Source organism: Solanum tuberosum, unplaced genomic scaffold (assembly GCF_000226075.1).
Source record: "Solanum tuberosum cultivar DM 1-3 516 R44 unplaced genomic scaffold, SolTub_3.0 scf00193, whole genome shotgun sequence".
NCBI lineage: Eukaryota > Viridiplantae > Streptophyta > Magnoliopsida > Solanales > Solanaceae > Solanum > Solanum tuberosum.
The window spans coordinates 1069806-1087506 of record NW_006239118.1 but is presented as its reverse complement, the minus strand read 5'-3'; the positions used below and the strand labels follow the sequence as shown (position 1 = coordinate 1087506).

The 17701-nt window shown below is 32.6% G+C and overlaps 1 protein-coding gene and 1 pseudogene across 1 annotated transcript; both read left to right on the top strand.

Annotated features, from left to right (window-relative positions):
- The first annotated feature begins 5856 nt into the window (after positions 1 to 5856).
- On the top strand, positions 5857 to 7516 carry LOC102602860 (feruloyl CoA ortho-hydroxylase 1-like; annotated as a pseudogene).
- An 8527-nt stretch (positions 7517 to 16043) lies between these two features.
- LOC102602524 (feruloyl CoA ortho-hydroxylase 1-like) lies at positions 16044 to 17316 on the top strand. The gene is made up of 2 exons (XM_006355189.2): positions 16044 to 16534; positions 16675 to 17316. Exons 1-2 carry the CDS (start codon positions 16044 to 16046, stop codon positions 17246 to 17248), a joined length of 1065 nt encoding a protein of 354 aa, XP_006355251.1. The 3' UTR covers positions 17249 to 17316.
- Positions 17317 to 17701: the final 385 nt, after the last annotated feature.

Here is a 17701-nt window from a genome sequence, read left to right as displayed (position 1 = left end):
GCTATGAAGCCTAGGGATTCTTACAAAAGGTCCTTCTAGACCAAACACGATGTTCATGAGCAAACAAAATTGTCAGAATCGCATTCAGATGTCGTTTTCCTAAACTCTTAACCAAAGTCAACCGTTCAAGTTTTAGAAGCTCCAAAATACGAAAACTTGCATAGAATCCAAACGAACGACGTAGTGATCGAACTATTAGTCCCAGAACTATAAGAACGCTCTAAATGACGAAAAGAAGACAATAACACATGAATGACCTGGAGGTCATTACAAGGTGCAACGTCAGCATAAAAGGTGCACAAAAATACATAAAAATGAGTTCGGTGGGTAATAGGGCCCTGGTTAAGTTAAGGTGAGTTGCTAAGATTTCATTCATAGTTTAGGAGGGTGTTTATTATTATCCCAAAAATAAAGAATGAGTTGAAAAGCCCTTCGCAGTTCGCACAAGAGCAAGCCAAAAATAACGCTTACAATATGATATGAACCTTCATTGCTTGTGTGGCAGTTTGTGTCCTTTGCGAGTGGCATCTTTCACCATTTTTTTAGTGGGTGGAAAATTTAACATATAGTGATTTATTTTACAAAGATCTGCCCCTAGCTCAAAGCAACAATACTTTAATAATAGTAACTTTTAATATTTAGTTCATACCAAACACATAATTCATCTCGGCTACTCATGTGCTTAAAGCAACACTAGTTTAATAATAGTAACTTTTAATTTTTAATTCGTAACAAACACATAATTCATCTCAGCAACGCATCTGCTCAAAGTACCACTAGTTTAATAATAGTAACTTCCAATAGTTAATTTGTATTAAACATATAATTCATCTCGGCAACTCATGTGCTCAAAGAAATACTAGTTTGATAATAGTTACATTTAATAATTTATTCGTACCAAATGCATAATTCATCTTTGCAACTCATGTGCTCAAAGCATCATTTGTTTAAGGAATAATACATAAACATGACCCTTAACTTGACATCAATTGGCAACTATGACCCTAAACAAGTGCACAAGTATGCACTTTAATTATCACAAATTTCAAGAATTAAACACTCGAATATCGCAGGCAAAGTGCATGATATACAAATGCTTCTGCGTGGCTATCAACTAATTAAAATAAATATGCCTGGATTCTTCAATTAAAAAATGAAAATAAAAACAAAATAAATACAATAGTTAAATACAATAGTGAAAGTTAAAAAACTAATTCACTCAGAACACAACGGTTTCCTCTTTCTTCACTAAGAACCCTAATCCTAAGTCTCTACGTTTCATCCTTCGGAATCAAAGGTAAATTGTTCAAGACTTGTGCTGAAATTTCACGTACTTGGATGTCTATCTATTCTTCTTCTTCAATTTAGTCGAGGTATGTTTAGTTTCCCCTTTTGAAATTTCTTTTTTGATAATTTTATATTAAAAAAGTTATGATTTTTTTACCACAACTGTAAATTTGCTTTTTTTTCACAGTATTGAACATATGGGTCACATTATTGTTGTTTTTCACCATGGAGGTCGCTTTTATAAAGGTCAATACGTTTCGAAATTGGACAATATATTTAGCATAGACAAGGACCACTTCTCTTTGACCGAAATGAAATCTTATGCAAAAGATATTGGGTATGATGAAATTGAAGCTTTTTATGTTGAAGACCCTACTACCCTAAGAAATCTCCATTAAAACTCTTTTTCCACGATGACAAAAATAATTTGATGTCATTTCAATGAGCAGAAAATTGTGAAGAAAGAGAGGAAGATGGTAATAATTGTTGAAGAAATTAGAAGGAAGAGAATAAAGTGGGATTTTGATTTTAAAAATAGAGACATATATAAAAGAGATTCATTAAGGGTAGAATTGTCATTTAAGCATTTTTTTTTACCTTTGGGGACTTTATTTTTACCATCTGACGCGCCTAATTGAAGTGTGTTTCATGCACTTTGCCATGCAAGATTCGAGTGTTTAATTGTTAAATTTTTGGATAGTTGAAGTGTCTACTTGTGCACTGCCAAAGTTTAAGGTCATAGTTGTCAGTTGATGCCAAGTTAAAGGTCATGTTTTGTTTAATAATAGTAACTTCTAATATTTAATGCTATGAGTGTTTCTATCTCACAAAGTAAAAGTGGCACGACATAAACACCTAATTTATTGAGGAACTACAAATGTTCAAAAAACAAAATAATAGGAAGTTTAGCATTAGGTTTTTTTAATCCTTTTTAAGTTTTCATCTCAAATCAAATACAGTATCATATTACTATTTCAAAAAAAAGATGTCTCTTTCCTTTTTTTTTTGCAACTCTTTAATTTTCAATTTCCACATAACATGTTTAACACCACGAGATTAAAGGACATTTTGATACATTCTACATATTTCTTACTTTCTTAAACTTCGTACCAAGTCAAAATTAGGCAAACAATTTAAAATGAAGAATATATATGATATTGCATTATTCCTTTCTACGCAAATCAGGGGTGGTTGATTTCAGCAAGATAAAATTTGGTTCAGACTTTTGAGCTAGAACCGTGAGTTGTGATGAGAGTTTTGCGTTGTAAAATGATTTTATTTTGTTCAACGAGTTCACTAAAAGTAGAACGTTTAGATTGCTACACCATAGAGATTTTGCCTGAACAAAAAAAACGTCTTAAGAGTGTTACTACTCGCTAGAAGTATCTACATTGTCTCACTGCTGAATTATGTGTTGGAGAAAAGGTTCTGTCTCACTAAAAACTATCACTTTCCTTTAATTTTTTGCCCCTTCTTTAATTTATTTAATAATGTTCTTGTTTTGGTCAGGGAAAAGGAAGTTTAGTTTGTTGTTTGAGCATTATTTTTATCGTGGTGTTAGCCCTCCGCCAATTATCTGTCATGTTTGCCTAACTTTTCTGAGCTTTCTCCCACCTCTTTTTTGGTCTCTCTCTTGGTTTGTTTTCTCCAGATTATGAAGTCATGGTCTTTTTTTTCTCACTCAGATTAATACTCATGGTCTGTAGTATCTTCATCTCGACAGCTTCATATTATCAGCTACAATGTGGATACTCAAAGCCGTTTTCAAAAGGGAGATTTTAAGGTTTTAAATGAATGGCTTACAAATACTAATCTTTGGTCCATTTAAGGTATCATCACCTTCTCCCCATAAGCTACTTCTATTTTCATTGTTTCCCTTATTTGTTAGAAGTATTACCTTGTTTGCAGCTTGTCACTAGAATGAATATAGGATTTTTCAAGATCAACTTAACAAAGCTAAAAACATGAAGGCATGTACTTCTTCCCTTTAGCAAGTATATGAGTCTCTCTGATTATAGATAGATACCTTTGCAATTCTAACTAATATTATCTAAAAGACTTAATGTTTAAGCAAAATAGAACGGTCAAACAAATGTATTTGTAGTTCTATAAATGTGGTTGTGAAGTGTGTTTCACAAATGAGCTATGCCACCTTATCTAAAAGACTTAGCTATATGTTCTTTTTTATTTTTTCCAGCTTTGTAATGAACCTTTCAGTTCTCTTTATCTTCTTGGTCTCTTTTCATTTATCCAGTTGTGTTCTCTCATCATAGGTGTGTTGTTCTCTAAATTTTTCCCAATTTTATTCTCATTCTTTTGTCATCTTTTTGTTTTGTCTTTTTTTGTATCCGTGCCTTTATTGGTTTTTTTGTTTATACTTCTTAGTCACATTGTGGTCATTTGTATTTTCTTAGCACGGGCCCAACATCATAGGATCGTTGTTCCCATGCAAAAGGTAGAAACCCCCAATATTAAGTTTAATGAAAAAAGCATGAGATATCTTCATTTTCGTTATCAGTCATATGATGGCATTTCAATATTAAGCTTACTCCTCTTTTTCTTAATTTATATGCTTTCATTTTTTTAATTTATCTTCTTCTCAAACTTTCAGCTTAAACTCATTACACCCTTCTCTCAGATCTTAGTCTCTATTTTTATGTTTCAAACTTCTTTGTTTCTCTAATGAGGAACCCAAAAAAGTAGCACTTGAGAAAGGAAGAGGCGAAATTGTGATAATTCATATAAAGGTGGATCTTTGTACACTTTTTATTAATCTATAATATCATCTTAGTTAGCACAAGGTGTTTAAATTTTCACATCATAGTTACGAACTGGTTCTTGCTGGGATTTAGATCAAAATTGAATATGAAGAAGGAGATATTAAGAATTAGAAGGGGAGGGAAGGAAAAGTTACCTATTGGAATTTGCTCTGACCAATTCACTAGGCATATCTATTGGAATTTAATAGCATTTTTAAATGTTCCCGATTATAGTCTAATATCTTCTTTCAAGTGTGGAAGTCTTATTTCCTTTGCACATAACAAATTTGATGGAAGTCTCGTTCGAACATTTAAAGAATAGTCCATTAGTTCTTAGCAAATTCTCAACTGATAATGTTGTTTCCTAGTTGCATAAAGTCGTTGTAGTTATATCGTTTATGCTACTAGAATCACCGCGTTAAGTTGATTGAGAAAGCAGATAGCTTCTCTCTTGTGCACTAGCCAAGCATGATATTTGCTCCCATAAGTCATCAATTATCTTCTTCTTTCTACTGTCTTCTGATTTACTTCTCCTCCTTCCCTTTGATTTTTTACCGTGGAGAGAATGTACTTGATTCTTTTTCTGCCTTTTAGTTAGTTTGTTCACTGTGTCAAGAATTTTAAATCCAATTCTTATAATGTGGCTTTAGCTATACTAAACTTGAAATTTCTAATTCCAAATTTTCTATAAGCTAAAACAGTTTTTCACAATCATAAAGCATATATGGGGCACTGGATTGCTAAGACTTACTGCAAACATTTCACCACCTCATAGTGATAAGAAGAATGGAAATATTGTTCCTCTTGACTTGTTCTGTTGTGTCAATTCTTAGTTTCAATTATCTTGATTTTGTATGTTGGTACCAACTTTAAGGGGTTAGCGATAGGTTCAGCCTAATATATAAGTGTGGATAATCATACACGTGATGTTCAACATGCCTGCATCACTTATATATTTATGTGTGTGTGGGGTTTCCACACTTATATATTAGTGTAAGTAGAAGTATATTTTGTATATTGTATTTTATTACTTTAGTTGTTTTGTACTTTCTTGTAAATAAAGCCACATTTTTTACCTTTTAAAGATTCTTGTCATTCTTCACTTTCTTTTTTATCCTTCTTTGTTTTGCTACTGTTTATCCCAACTTCTTAATTACTGAGAAATCTAAATTTTATTAAACTAAGATGAAGGAGAAATGTAAATTATTGATCTAATTAATGAGAAATGTAAATTTTAAATTTATATTATGTTCATTTCAATTTATGTTACAATATTTGACCAGATATAAAAGTTTGAAAAAGAAAATAAGATTTTTATTTGTATTCTAAAATACGTCTCACATATTTGTGATCGTTATAAATTATTTCATTAATAATAAATTAGAAATTTTAAAGTTAAACTGTTTGAAAATAAAATTAAAGTGACATTTTTTTAAAGTAATCAAAAAGAAAAAAATTATGTCACATAAATCGAAGATAGATATAATATAAATAGAAATAATATAAATATTAGCCCGTGCTTAGCATGAACCATATACCACTACTCTACTAGCTAGTATAGCACACCCATATGGATAGAATTTGATGAAATTAGATGGTGTCTAAATCATCAAAAAACGACAACTCATTAAAGAAAAGTCAGAAATTGTGTATGCATGTGACTTTTTTTTTTTGAAATTTTCCTGCAACGTGTTTAGAAAAATAAATAAAACGGAAGTATGTTATTCCATAGGTGATTCAAAAACTACAATTTTCTTAAATTGACCGATTTGCAATATTTTACTGTTTAATATTTGACTTAAAGCCCCTATAAATTGAGTAATTCAATTGCAAACTTTCATTCATCTCCTTTTCTTCCCATAATAATGATTGCACCGTTGTCCAAAATTCTTTCAAACTCAGAGGAAGTGTTTGATTTTGTTGTGAATGAAGGGCATGGAGTTAAGGGCCTTTGCGATATAGGAATTCAATCACTTCCCAAGCAATATATTCAACCACTCGAAGAACGAATCACTGCTAGCATTGTAAGAACCGATGATTCAATCCCAATAATTGATGCATCGAATTGGGATGATCCAAAGGTGGCTGATCAAATTTGCGAAGCAGCACAAAATTGGGGTTTCTTTCAAGTTATCAATCATGGAGTTCCTATTGAAGCTCTTGACGATATAAAAGAGACGAGCCATCGTTTCTTCAGTTTACCAACTAAGGAAAAGAAGAAGCATACAAAAGAGAATTCAATTTCGAGTAATGTAAGGTATGGAACAAGTTTTACTCCTGAAGCTGAGAAGACATTGGGATGGAGAGATTATCTTTCTCTTGTCCATATTTCTGATGATGAAGCTACTTCGTTTTGGCCTACTTCTTGCAGGTTTGCTTTCCTTTGAATTTTTCATTTTGGCCTACTTCTTGCAGGTCACATCATAAAAAGAAATTATGAAATACCCTCAGAATACTTACTAATAGAGCTGTCAATATGGATGTCCCACCTCATCCGGGCTAACTCATACAGGGCTATGTAGTAATTCCCTAGAATTTTTTTATTTTATGTAGTACATATTTTAATTGTTACTATGAAATGTTTCTTTTAAGGGAAGAAGCACTTGAATACTTGAAGAGTTGTGATACTGTTATAAGGAAGATTCTGAAGTTGCTAATGGGAGGATTGAATGTGAGAGATTGATGAAGAAAAAGACGAACTTTTAATGGGTTTAAATAGAATAAACATTAATTACTATCCAAAATGTCCCAATCCGGAGCTTTCAGTTGAAGTAGGACGTCATTCTGATATCTCAACAATCATTGTTCTTCTTCAAGACGATATCGGTGGGCTCTATGTGAAAAAACATGAGACTAATGTTTGGATTCATATACCTCCGGTTAACAGGGCTCTAGTAATTGGTGATGCACTTCAAATAATGAGTACAAGTACAAGAGTGTTGAACATTGTGTGATTGCTAATGGGAGCAAGAATAAGGTTTCTGTACCCATTTTCTTGCATCCAAAGGCAACAAGTGTTATTGGTCCTTTAAAAGAAGTGATAGAGAATGGGGAGAAACCAATTTACAAGCAAATTCTTTATGCAGATTACACCAACATCTTCTTCAGCAAAGGTCATGATGGAAAGGACACAATAGAATTTGCAAAGATATAGACTCATTTTTGTCATTCTTACCATTTTGTCTAATCAAAAATACAAAAATACAGACAGGTACGAAAGAAGGAAAAGTAGCAAAGCTTTGTACGCCAACAGCTCACCACAAACCGAATCTGCGATGGCCATGGGAGAGCCAATGCTCACTGAGGGTGGCTCGTACTAGGAGTTGCATCAGACTAAGATGCATAAATGTAGTATGAGTACCAAAACACAGGTACTCAATAGGCATCATAGGCTGATCGAGCTCAGAAATATCAAATATATAAAGCGAAGCACGATAATTCTAACATTACAATAGATAGGTTTCAAGATACGAAAGTTAACTATCAATAAATGAGGAAACAAGAATAGAAGATAGTGAACAGGAAACACTCAATTACAAGAAAGTCACAACACACACAGCAAACCAAACAACAAGATAATGTGATGCAAAGATGAATGTAGGAAAGTAGAAGCCCGGAAAAAACCTCGAGTCGCCCAGAATGATACGTCTGACTCATCAACTAGTCTAATGTAGTATAATATAACCCAGATTTGAGTCAACGAACCGCCCAGAATGATACCTCAGACTTATTAGTGAAAAATTGACCCAATATGCATACAAACTCATAAGCTAAGTATCTTGTCGTTTTAAGTCATAAAAATATGAAATTGTTGCATTTTCCCATATAAACTCATTTTTCCCTAACTTAAACAGCCCCTCTGGGACTCAAAATTCAGGGAAAACTTAGTGAAACCATTTCCATTCCTCAATAAAGACTTTCCAAGTTTTGTCAAGAATAAACAAGTCAAATGCATACCAAAAATCTAATATCATGCCAAAACATATGCAGCCCAAACAAAATCAACACATCCACATTCATTTGGGTAACACCCGACACAACACAAACAAACTAACCTGAAACTCTGACTGGTCCAAGCTCACGGCCTCAGGGCCAACAATCAATAACATTAAAGGCTCAAAAACATAACGCAACCATACATTCATTCCAAAACAAAACAACATGCGGCCATCTAAGTTTCACACCACTTAAAAGCATTTCTAAGGATACTAAACGACACCAAGATCAAGGATCAACCTAGACTAAGGTTTCCGGCTAAAAGCTAAGCTAAGCAACCCAAAATGGCCATATTGCGTCTAAAAATCATGCAAGCCTACAACTAGTCCTAAAACTTTACCTAACTATAGAAACAACACAATATTTAAATAAACTAACTTAGACAAGGCTAAAAAGGTGAAACTGTAACATACCTCGAGGTTAAAATCGCACTTGAACTTCTACTCCCGAGATTTTTCTTTCAGAAGCACCTTCAAACGGTGCCATGCTATCAAAAATATGACGAGAATGCCAAAACAAGCAAATTGATAACCATATCAATATAGGAATTCAAAAACATAAGAACGACCCAAAAACACAGTTGTGGGACTCACACAAAAAAATCACAAAATTGACTCTATCACAAGGTCCCAAACATCTCAAGGAACTTGTTCTTCGAAAATGGGCACAATCCAAGCAACGATCAAAGCCAAAACAGCCCCCATCAATTTTCATCTCAAAGAGATCACCACACTTTGAAAACGTAGAGATCCTCCCGGGATTGCAGAGACAAGATCAACTAAAACACCATGAATACGTCCAAGGGCCTACGAATGCAGAGAACACAAAATAGTGTTGCACCAGCAGAACAGCATCAGCACAATTCCAAGTTAGGGAAATTCCCCGATGGGAGCTCGGGTTTCGCTCAGAAACTCGTGAACGCAAAGGAACTATGTTACCAAACTAAAAGAGAATTGCAGACATAATGGAATCGATGAAACTGCCAACAAAGATTATCTCGATAGAATGTTGACCCAAGTCAACTCTTAGCAGCAAACACACAAAAAATGACAAACATCACAAAATCATCCAGATCACCTTAGGATCCAAACCAAAGGTTGTTCTAAACCAAACTAGGAATTCCCGAGCTAACAACATTGATATAATTCTCATTAAAGCACGTTTACCAAGAATGTTGATTGAAGTCAAATTTGACCAAATTTTCAAAGTTAAAATGCCTAGTGGCCCAAATCATGTCGAAGGCCTCGGGGCCCAAACTAACCATCCTGCTAGACTAAAATGGACCTTTTGAAGCTACTGGAACTGACAAAATTCTCACACGACATCAAATACTCTGGATGTTGACTAAAGTCAACTCTTTCACTTCAAAAGTATCCAAAAGGGTAAAGCTCGCACCAAACTCTCCCGACCACCTTGGAAAGTATGTCACCCAACCCAGCACCATAAAAGAGCTACAAGGAAGCTACGAAAAGGAACAAAACAAGAAAAACACATAAAATACTCAAATGACCACGAGAGTCGTTACATTCATAATCGTGCTTATTTATATATATATATATATATATATATGCATATATACCAGTTTCGACGCACGTGCGTTGCACGTGAATATCAAACCATGCATCACACTAATTTTTTTTAAATAATGTGAATATTATTAAATAAAAATTAGTCACTCTTAAAATCTCTCAGTTGCACCTCTTAAATATATTTTCTCCTCCCTTCCCCATAGTGCATTACTTTGTTATTATTGTATTTTTGGTTTTCTTACTTTTAATATAATATAATATAAATAAATATTGATATAAATATAGAAGATATACTAAATTGGATGTTTTTAGTGGGAGTATTAGATTAATTTAACATTAATGCTAGGGAGTGATCTAATTTCACTGAACTTTGAGATTGTTAATGTCTGTAAATTAAACTTGAGGTTTTAATTGAAGAATAGAAAACATAAAAATAAAATAAAAAATGTAGTTTAAAAATGTGAGGAAACCCCTCAATTTATAGTTAAAAATGTAGTATTAGTATGTGCATATTGTTTCTTACAATAAAAATATAGAACATATACTAAATAGAGTGTTTTAAGAAGAAGAAGAATGAATTTTTTTTTAAAATGTAGTTTAAAAATTTGAGGAAGCCCCTCTCTTTATAGCCAATAAAGGGTAGTGTATGAAAAACTTATTACTGTGCCTTATCAAAAAGAAGCCACAACCCTTCAGAAAGGTCATAACTCATTGGAAAAGTCATATCTCTTTGGAAAAATCGCAACCCTAGTCACAACCCTTCAAAAAGATCATAACTCATTGAAAAATTTATAACACTTCGAAAAAGTCACAACCCTTCAATGTGAAAAGGTGTCTGCCTTTAATTTAATATAATATAATACACATAAATAAATATAATACAATATAAAATATAGAAGATAAACTACATTTGGTGTTTTAAGTTGGGGGTATTATAATAATTTAACATTTAAGTTAAGTAGTTTATTCTGTTAAGGTAGTATACATAGATAAAAATGATAGATATAGATTGGTCTAATTTTAATTTGATATGAAATTTTAAAAAATAAAGAAGACTTTTAATTTAAGGATCATATGTAGAATATATAAAAGTGTTTTTTTAACTTTGTAGTCTTAAAGATACGCCCCCACCCCCAAGAAAAAAGAACATTTTATATTAACCTGAATAAAAATAAAAGTAAAATAAATTAATTGAAAACAAAAGAGTACTTATTAAATGTAGTTTTGACTCTTCAAATGAGTATTTGATCAAATACTTTTTCTCCAATAATTTGAAACTTTATCAGATTCTGAACATCAAGTTGTAGTTTGTGCGATGGAAAATCATTGAACTTCTTGTCAAGTAGAAGTTGCTGCAAAAGTATATTTTATGGCTATGAAAATAAGAACATATTAATTATCAAGATACTCTTATCGTTTGTAGTTGAGTAATTTCATTCTCCTTGTTGCATCATTTTTTGTTGATCTATCTAATTAACCCAAAAAAAATATTGTAATTGCATAATTGAACAACTCTCACAATCTTCCTTGTTTTAAGAAGAAGAATAGAAAACTTAAAAAATTTGTACTTTAAAAGTGTGAGAAACCCCCCTCTATTTATAGAGAACAAATGATAGTATGAAAATGTGCTTATCGTGTCTTTTTAGATAAGTCATAATCCTTTATAAAAATTACAACATTTCGGTAATGTCATAACTGATCGAAAAAGTCACAACTCTATAACAAAGTCACAACCCTTCAGAAAAGTCACTCCCATCAATGTGAAAAAGGTGTATGCTTTTAATATAATATAGTGTAAATAAATCTAATATTAAATATAGAATATATACTAAATTGGGTGTTTTAAGTTGGGGGTATTATAGTAATTTAACATTCAAGTGAGGGAGTTCATACTTTTAAGGTAGTATATAAGTATATATATATATATATCTTGCTAAGTTGTGTTTAGGGGTGTTCACGGTTGGGATAAAAACCGATCCAAACCGAAAAATCAAACCAAACCGATAAAATAAAACCGATTTTATTTGGGTTTGGTTTGATTTGGTTTTAGATTTTTGAAAACCGATTGGTTTGGTTATGGTTTTATTCGAAAAAAACCGAAGAAATAACCGAACCGAACCGATGAATTATATACATATATTTTATTAATATACATACTTAATATATTATTTTTATAAACAATTTTAAAGATCTTATATATATGTCTCTTTCTTCTAGGCCAATATAGTGAATTTTAAAGCTTTATTGATAGTAAATTTAGTGATTGAAAGTTTAGTAATTTAAGTCATTCTAACTATTTTTCGTTTTGAATGGATTGTTGTCACTTTTTTCACATTTTAAATGAATTTTTTCTTTTATTTTTGTGTATGGTTAATAACCGAACCAAACCAAACCGAAACCGATAATCACCAAACCGATAAATGTATATTGTATTTGGTTTGGTTTGGTTTTGATAATTTTAAAACCGATTAAGTTGGTTTGGTTTTGATTTTGACCAATAACCGATCCAAACCAACCCGTGAACACCCCTAGTTGTGTTATATGTTCATGTCTCCTACAATTAGGGCATCATAAGGTAAGGAGTTGACATGAGAGTTTGGGAAGAATAGTAAATTGAGTAACATAATTAGTAGTGGTCTTATGTTTTGCTTGGGAAACTCTATGGGATAGAAGGGTTAGGTTCTGATCGGATGTGAGGGTCGAATGACTTAGATGTTGGAGTTGAAGTGTATGGGTCCTATTGCATTTTTAAGTTTCTTATTGGGAAAAATAAGAAATACGTGTTAGTTTCTTATACTAAACTAAGGTCCTATTACACGAAAAATGAGTTCAGAGGGGTAATAGGACCTTAGTTTAGTATAGGTGTGTCTCTGCAATTTCGGTCATAGTCTAGGGGGGTACTTGTGTCTTATCCCTTTCTTATTCTTTAGTGTGTGTGCATGATATTATGTGGTGGATTCGGGTCGACCGATGATGCCTACCAATACGTGTTGCTTGTACTGATACTACTCTTGTTATGCCACTTGGCGTAGTCTAGTTGAAGGATTCAGTAAAGTTGCTTAGGTGAAAACGATGATGATCTCCTTATTACTACCTTTTATACATTGTACTCATTTAATAGCACTTGGACCTGTTTAGACTAGTTTCTTCGGAGGGTTTTTGGATTAATTATAAAAATAGGGAAAATGCATAAGTACCCCCTAACCTATGCCCAAAATCTCAGAGACACGCTTATACTATACTAAGGTCCTATTACCCCCCGAACTTATTTTATAAATAATTTTCCACCCCTTTTCGGCCTACGTGGCACTATCTTCTGGGTCCCGCGCGTGTTGACAATATTTTCATTGATAGTGCCACGTAGGCCGAAAAGGAGTAGGAAATTATTTATAAAATAAGTTCGGGGGGTAATAGGACCTTAGTATAGTATAAGTGTGTCTCTGGGATATCGGACATAGGTTGGGGGGTACTTATGCATTTTCCCATAAAAATATTATGAACTTCGAGAATGCAAAATTCATGAAGTTACTACGACTAGAAATTTCAATTCAATTTGAAAAAGGATTCGAGTTTCACATTTTAAATAGATAAATTTATCAAAATTTCATCGGTCTTAATCGAAATTCCCCTCAATTGGGAATTTAGACCTTTGGAGAATGCACTCGTTTGTTAAGCAATTGATGAAGTTTTCTGGGTGAAAATTTTGAAGAAGAAGAAGAAGAAAAAAAAAGGAGAAATTAAGACTATGGGAGAAAAATGGCAAAAAAAAAAGAAGAAGAAACAGAGGTGGCCATAGAGAGAGGAAGGGAGAGCGAGAAACACATATTTTAAAGTATAATTTACATAAATCTCATAGTGCTAAGAGGTACTTACATTATTTTCCTACTTTTTTTTAAAATTACAAAATCCCTTAAAATCACTAGATTTTCGGATACATTATTGGACTTCTGGATACATCACTGGACATCCAAATACATAGGTGGATGTACCCGAGAGATGAGGGATGTATCAAAGAGAGGATAGAACATCCATATACATCACTGGACTTCTGGATACATCAACAAACATCCGGATACATAGGTGAGGGATGTATCATAGAGGGAGAGGATGTACTCGAGAGGGAGATAGGGAGGTATCAGCGAGAGGAGAGTGATGTATCCGAGAGGAATTTTTGAAAATTGTTTAAATGGTAGAGAATTTTAGAGATTATGATAAAAATAAGATTTGTAGTTAGATATTTTTTCCTATTTTAAATCCTTTTTCAAAATATTGCTATGTTTTGGGTAAAAATATATACTACGCTATAGATGGTAAATATCTTTTTGATATAGAATGTCTAAGTAATTTTCCCATTAAATGTGTATGGTACGAAGGAAAATATTTTCAGGAAATTGTTTTTAATTTTCTTATGTTCGGTTGATCAAAATATTTAAAAAATATTTTCACTAGGAAAACAAGCTCCATAAAATTTTAAAATATGGAAATGACTTCCCTAACGGAAGTAGAAAAAACAAGTTGCATAAGTGACATTCCAAGTTTAATCCTCCCAACTCATCCAACCTTCACCCCTTGGCCTTCGCACCCCCGCTACCCCTCAAACCCCCACTTCCCATCCCTACCCGCCTTCATAAGATTTTACTAGATAACATATAGATACGTTTGGAATAATATTATTTTGCTTACTTATCAAGCAGTACAAAATAAGTGAGAGACTCACTTATTTTCCAAAAAAAAATATTCTACAAAGTCATTTTCCTTTTCGTACCAAACACTTACCAACTCATCATGTGCTCAAAGGAACACTAGATTAATAATAGTAAATTTTAATATTTAATACTACGCGTGTTTCTATCCCACAAAGTAAAAGTGGCACGAAATAAATACCCAATCGATTGAGGAACTACAAATCTTCAAAAATCAAAATATTGGTTTACAATTTATAAAGTAATATTTACTTATCTATGTGTGAACATGCAGTTGCAATTATGTTCACTTTCCAAGTCCCTTGTCAAATTTATATTGTTCTATATATAGTACGCCTATATGGCTAGAATTTGATGAAATTAAATGAGGTCTAAATCATGAAAAAACGAGACAACTGATTAAAGAAAAGTCAGAAATTGTACTGTACAGTGTATGCATGTGACATTTTTTCTGCAATTTTCTTTCAAAGAGTTTATAAAGATAGATGAAACGGACGTATGTTCTCCGTAAGTCATTCAAGCAGGGGCGGATCTAGTATGTCCGGTGGAGGTGCTACGGCATCCATAGACTTTGCCACTTAGAGAACCAAAAGACATCTGGGTACCAGTGGTCAAGGATTTAAAAGTCTATTTATCTTTCTATTTCAGTAATTAGATGTTTAACTTTAAAACACAAGTTCCCTTCTCTATTATCAAATTAAAAGAAACCACTGTTCTTAAAACAAAATTGTCTTCTTACTACTATTCGTGTTTTTGTCAATTAATCTCTTTAAGGGAGTTCAGAAAATAAAAATATAGTGCTTGAAATTCGAACCTCGAACCTCAAGGTGAATTTTGAATCTCCCTTAACTGCTAAATCAACATTTAAACTTATGTTTAAGATGTTCAAAATATCTATAGATACATCAAATAAATTTGAAAATACCATATATATACATCGTATAATTTTTTTCCGTTGAAGTTCAGATGAACCCCCTCGGTACCCTATAGATCCACCCTGCCCCTGGCACCCAAAAAGTCCAAATCCTAGACCCCTCTGCATTCAAGACCAAGATGGCGAGTCAAGGATGGAGCTAATAACTCTCACGCGGAACCCAATAGATTTTGCTTAAATATTGTATTTGTATTAATTATAAATTCATTAAAAGTATGTAAATATTAAGTTTAGAACTTAGTTATTCTTCTCTCCGTTCATCTTTACATGTCTACTATACTAAAATAAAATAGTCCAACAATACTTGTCCAGTTTGGAAAATCAAGAAATAATTTACCCTTTTAAGTCTGTTTTGTCTTTGATATTAAATAGTATTCAATATATAATACATTTCGAAAGCATTAAATTTAATATATTCAAAGGATAATATTGTAACATTACCCATTATTTTTTATTTTTTAAGAGCGAGTTGAAATCTTAGTTTGGTCTCCTTGGTCAGTTTGCCGAAAAAGCAGAAACCATTGAAATTTAAACATATTCTAATTGCTAATAAAGTTTAGAAAGTTTAATGACGACTCTCTTTTTGGAATTTCTAATAGAAAGAATTAAATGTGCCATTCAGAAACAGCAATATACTTAAATAAACCAATTTGCAATATTTCATTCATTTCCTTTACTTCCCCTACATCAATTTAAAGCCTATAAATTAAGTAATTTGCAATATTTTACGGTTTAATATTGACTTTTAGTCATTCCCCTACATCATTCTAAAGCCCCTATAAATTAAGTAATTCTATTGCAAATTTTCATTCATCTCCTTTTCTTTCATAAAATAATGATTTCCAAAATTCTTTCAAACTCTGAGAAATTGTTTGATTTTGTTGTGAATGAAGGACATGGAGTTAAGGGCCTATGTGATATAGGAATTCAAGCACTTCCCAAACAATATATTCAACCACTCAAAGAACGAATCACTACGAGCATTGTAATAACCGATGATTCAATCCCATTAATCGACGCATCCAATTGGGATGATCCAAAAGTGGCCGATCAAATTTGCAAAGCAGCACAAAACTGGGGTTTCTTTCAAGTTATCAATCATGGAATTCCTATTGAAGTTCTTGACAATATAAAAGAGACAAGCCATCGTTTCTTCAATTTACCAACTAATGAAAAAAAGAAGTATACAAATTCACTTTCGAGTAATGTGAGGTATGTAACAAGCTTTAATCCTGAAGCAGAGAAGACATTGAGCTGGAGAGATTATCTTTCTCTTGTCCATATTTCTGATGATGAAGCTATTTCATTTTGGCCTACTTCTTGCAGGTTTGCCTTCCTTTGCATTTTGTTCTTTTTCAAACATGAGTATAAATATCCTCTAATAGTTACTATGAAATATCCCAATGGGCCTAGCCTACATTGACAATTCTACTTACTAATAGTTACTATGAATGTTTTTTTTTAAGGGAAGAAGCACTTGAATACTTGAAGAGCTGTGATACTGTTATAAGGAAGATTTTGAAGTTGCTAATGGGAGGATTGAATGTAAGAGAGATTGATGAAGAAAAAGAGGAACTTTTAATGGGTTTAAAGAGAATTAACTTTAATTACTATCCAAAATGTCCCAATCCGGAGCTTTCAATTGGAGTAGGACGTCATTCTGATATCTCAACAATCACTGTTCTTCTTCAAGATGATATCGGTGGGCTCTATGTGAAAAAACATGACACTAATGTTTGGATTCATATCCCTCCGATTAACGGGGCTCTAGTAATCAATATTGGTGATGCACTTCAAATAATGAGTAATGACAAGTACAAGAGTGTTGAACATTGTGTGATTGCTAATGGGAACAACAATAGGGTTTCTGTACCCATTTTCTTGCATCCAAAGGCTACAAGTGTTATTGGTCCTTTAAAAGAAGTGCTACAGAATGGAGAGAAACCAATTTACAAGCAAATTCTTTACGCAGATTACACCAACATCTTCTTCAGCAAAGGTCATGATGGGAAGGACACAGTAAAATTTGCTAAGATATAGCATTCTTATGTGTTTCTTATCATTAGATTATATACAAAACTAATTAATATATGAATCATGTACTCAATTATAAGAAGTTTTTCTTCAGAATAATTGACCTGTTGGTATTAAAGCCTCACACAATGGGCTATGAGATCAATTCCAAGTTCCAGAAAGAACATGTTATTAGAGAAACATTAATGGACTCTAAACTTGAAGCGATGGAACAACGTCTTGGCAAAAGAATTGTCCAAATCATTAAATAGCAATTTTCATAAAAATTCAAGATAAAAATTAATTTTTTTTTTATTATTATACCTTCTGTCACACCCCTTTTTCGCGACAAGCGGTAAGGGTTTTTTCAATTAAAGTGACGGTATTGAATTAGGGATTATTTTATTTTCGTTTCAGAGTCGCCACTTGAAATTGAGTTATGGTGTTCCAAGTCACCTTTTCGAATCCCTAATCAATAGG

Bases quoted from the DNA above. Each gene is read 5' to 3' on its own strand.
- LOC102602524 (XM_006355189.2), top strand. From the start codon at position 16,044: ATGATTTCCAAAATTCTTTCAAACTCTGAGAAATTGTTTGATTTTGTT. The intron at 16,535-16,674 runs GTTTGCCTTCCT...TTTTTTTTTAAG, and splicing joins TTTTGGCCTACTTCTTGCAG to GGAAGAAGCACTTGAATACT.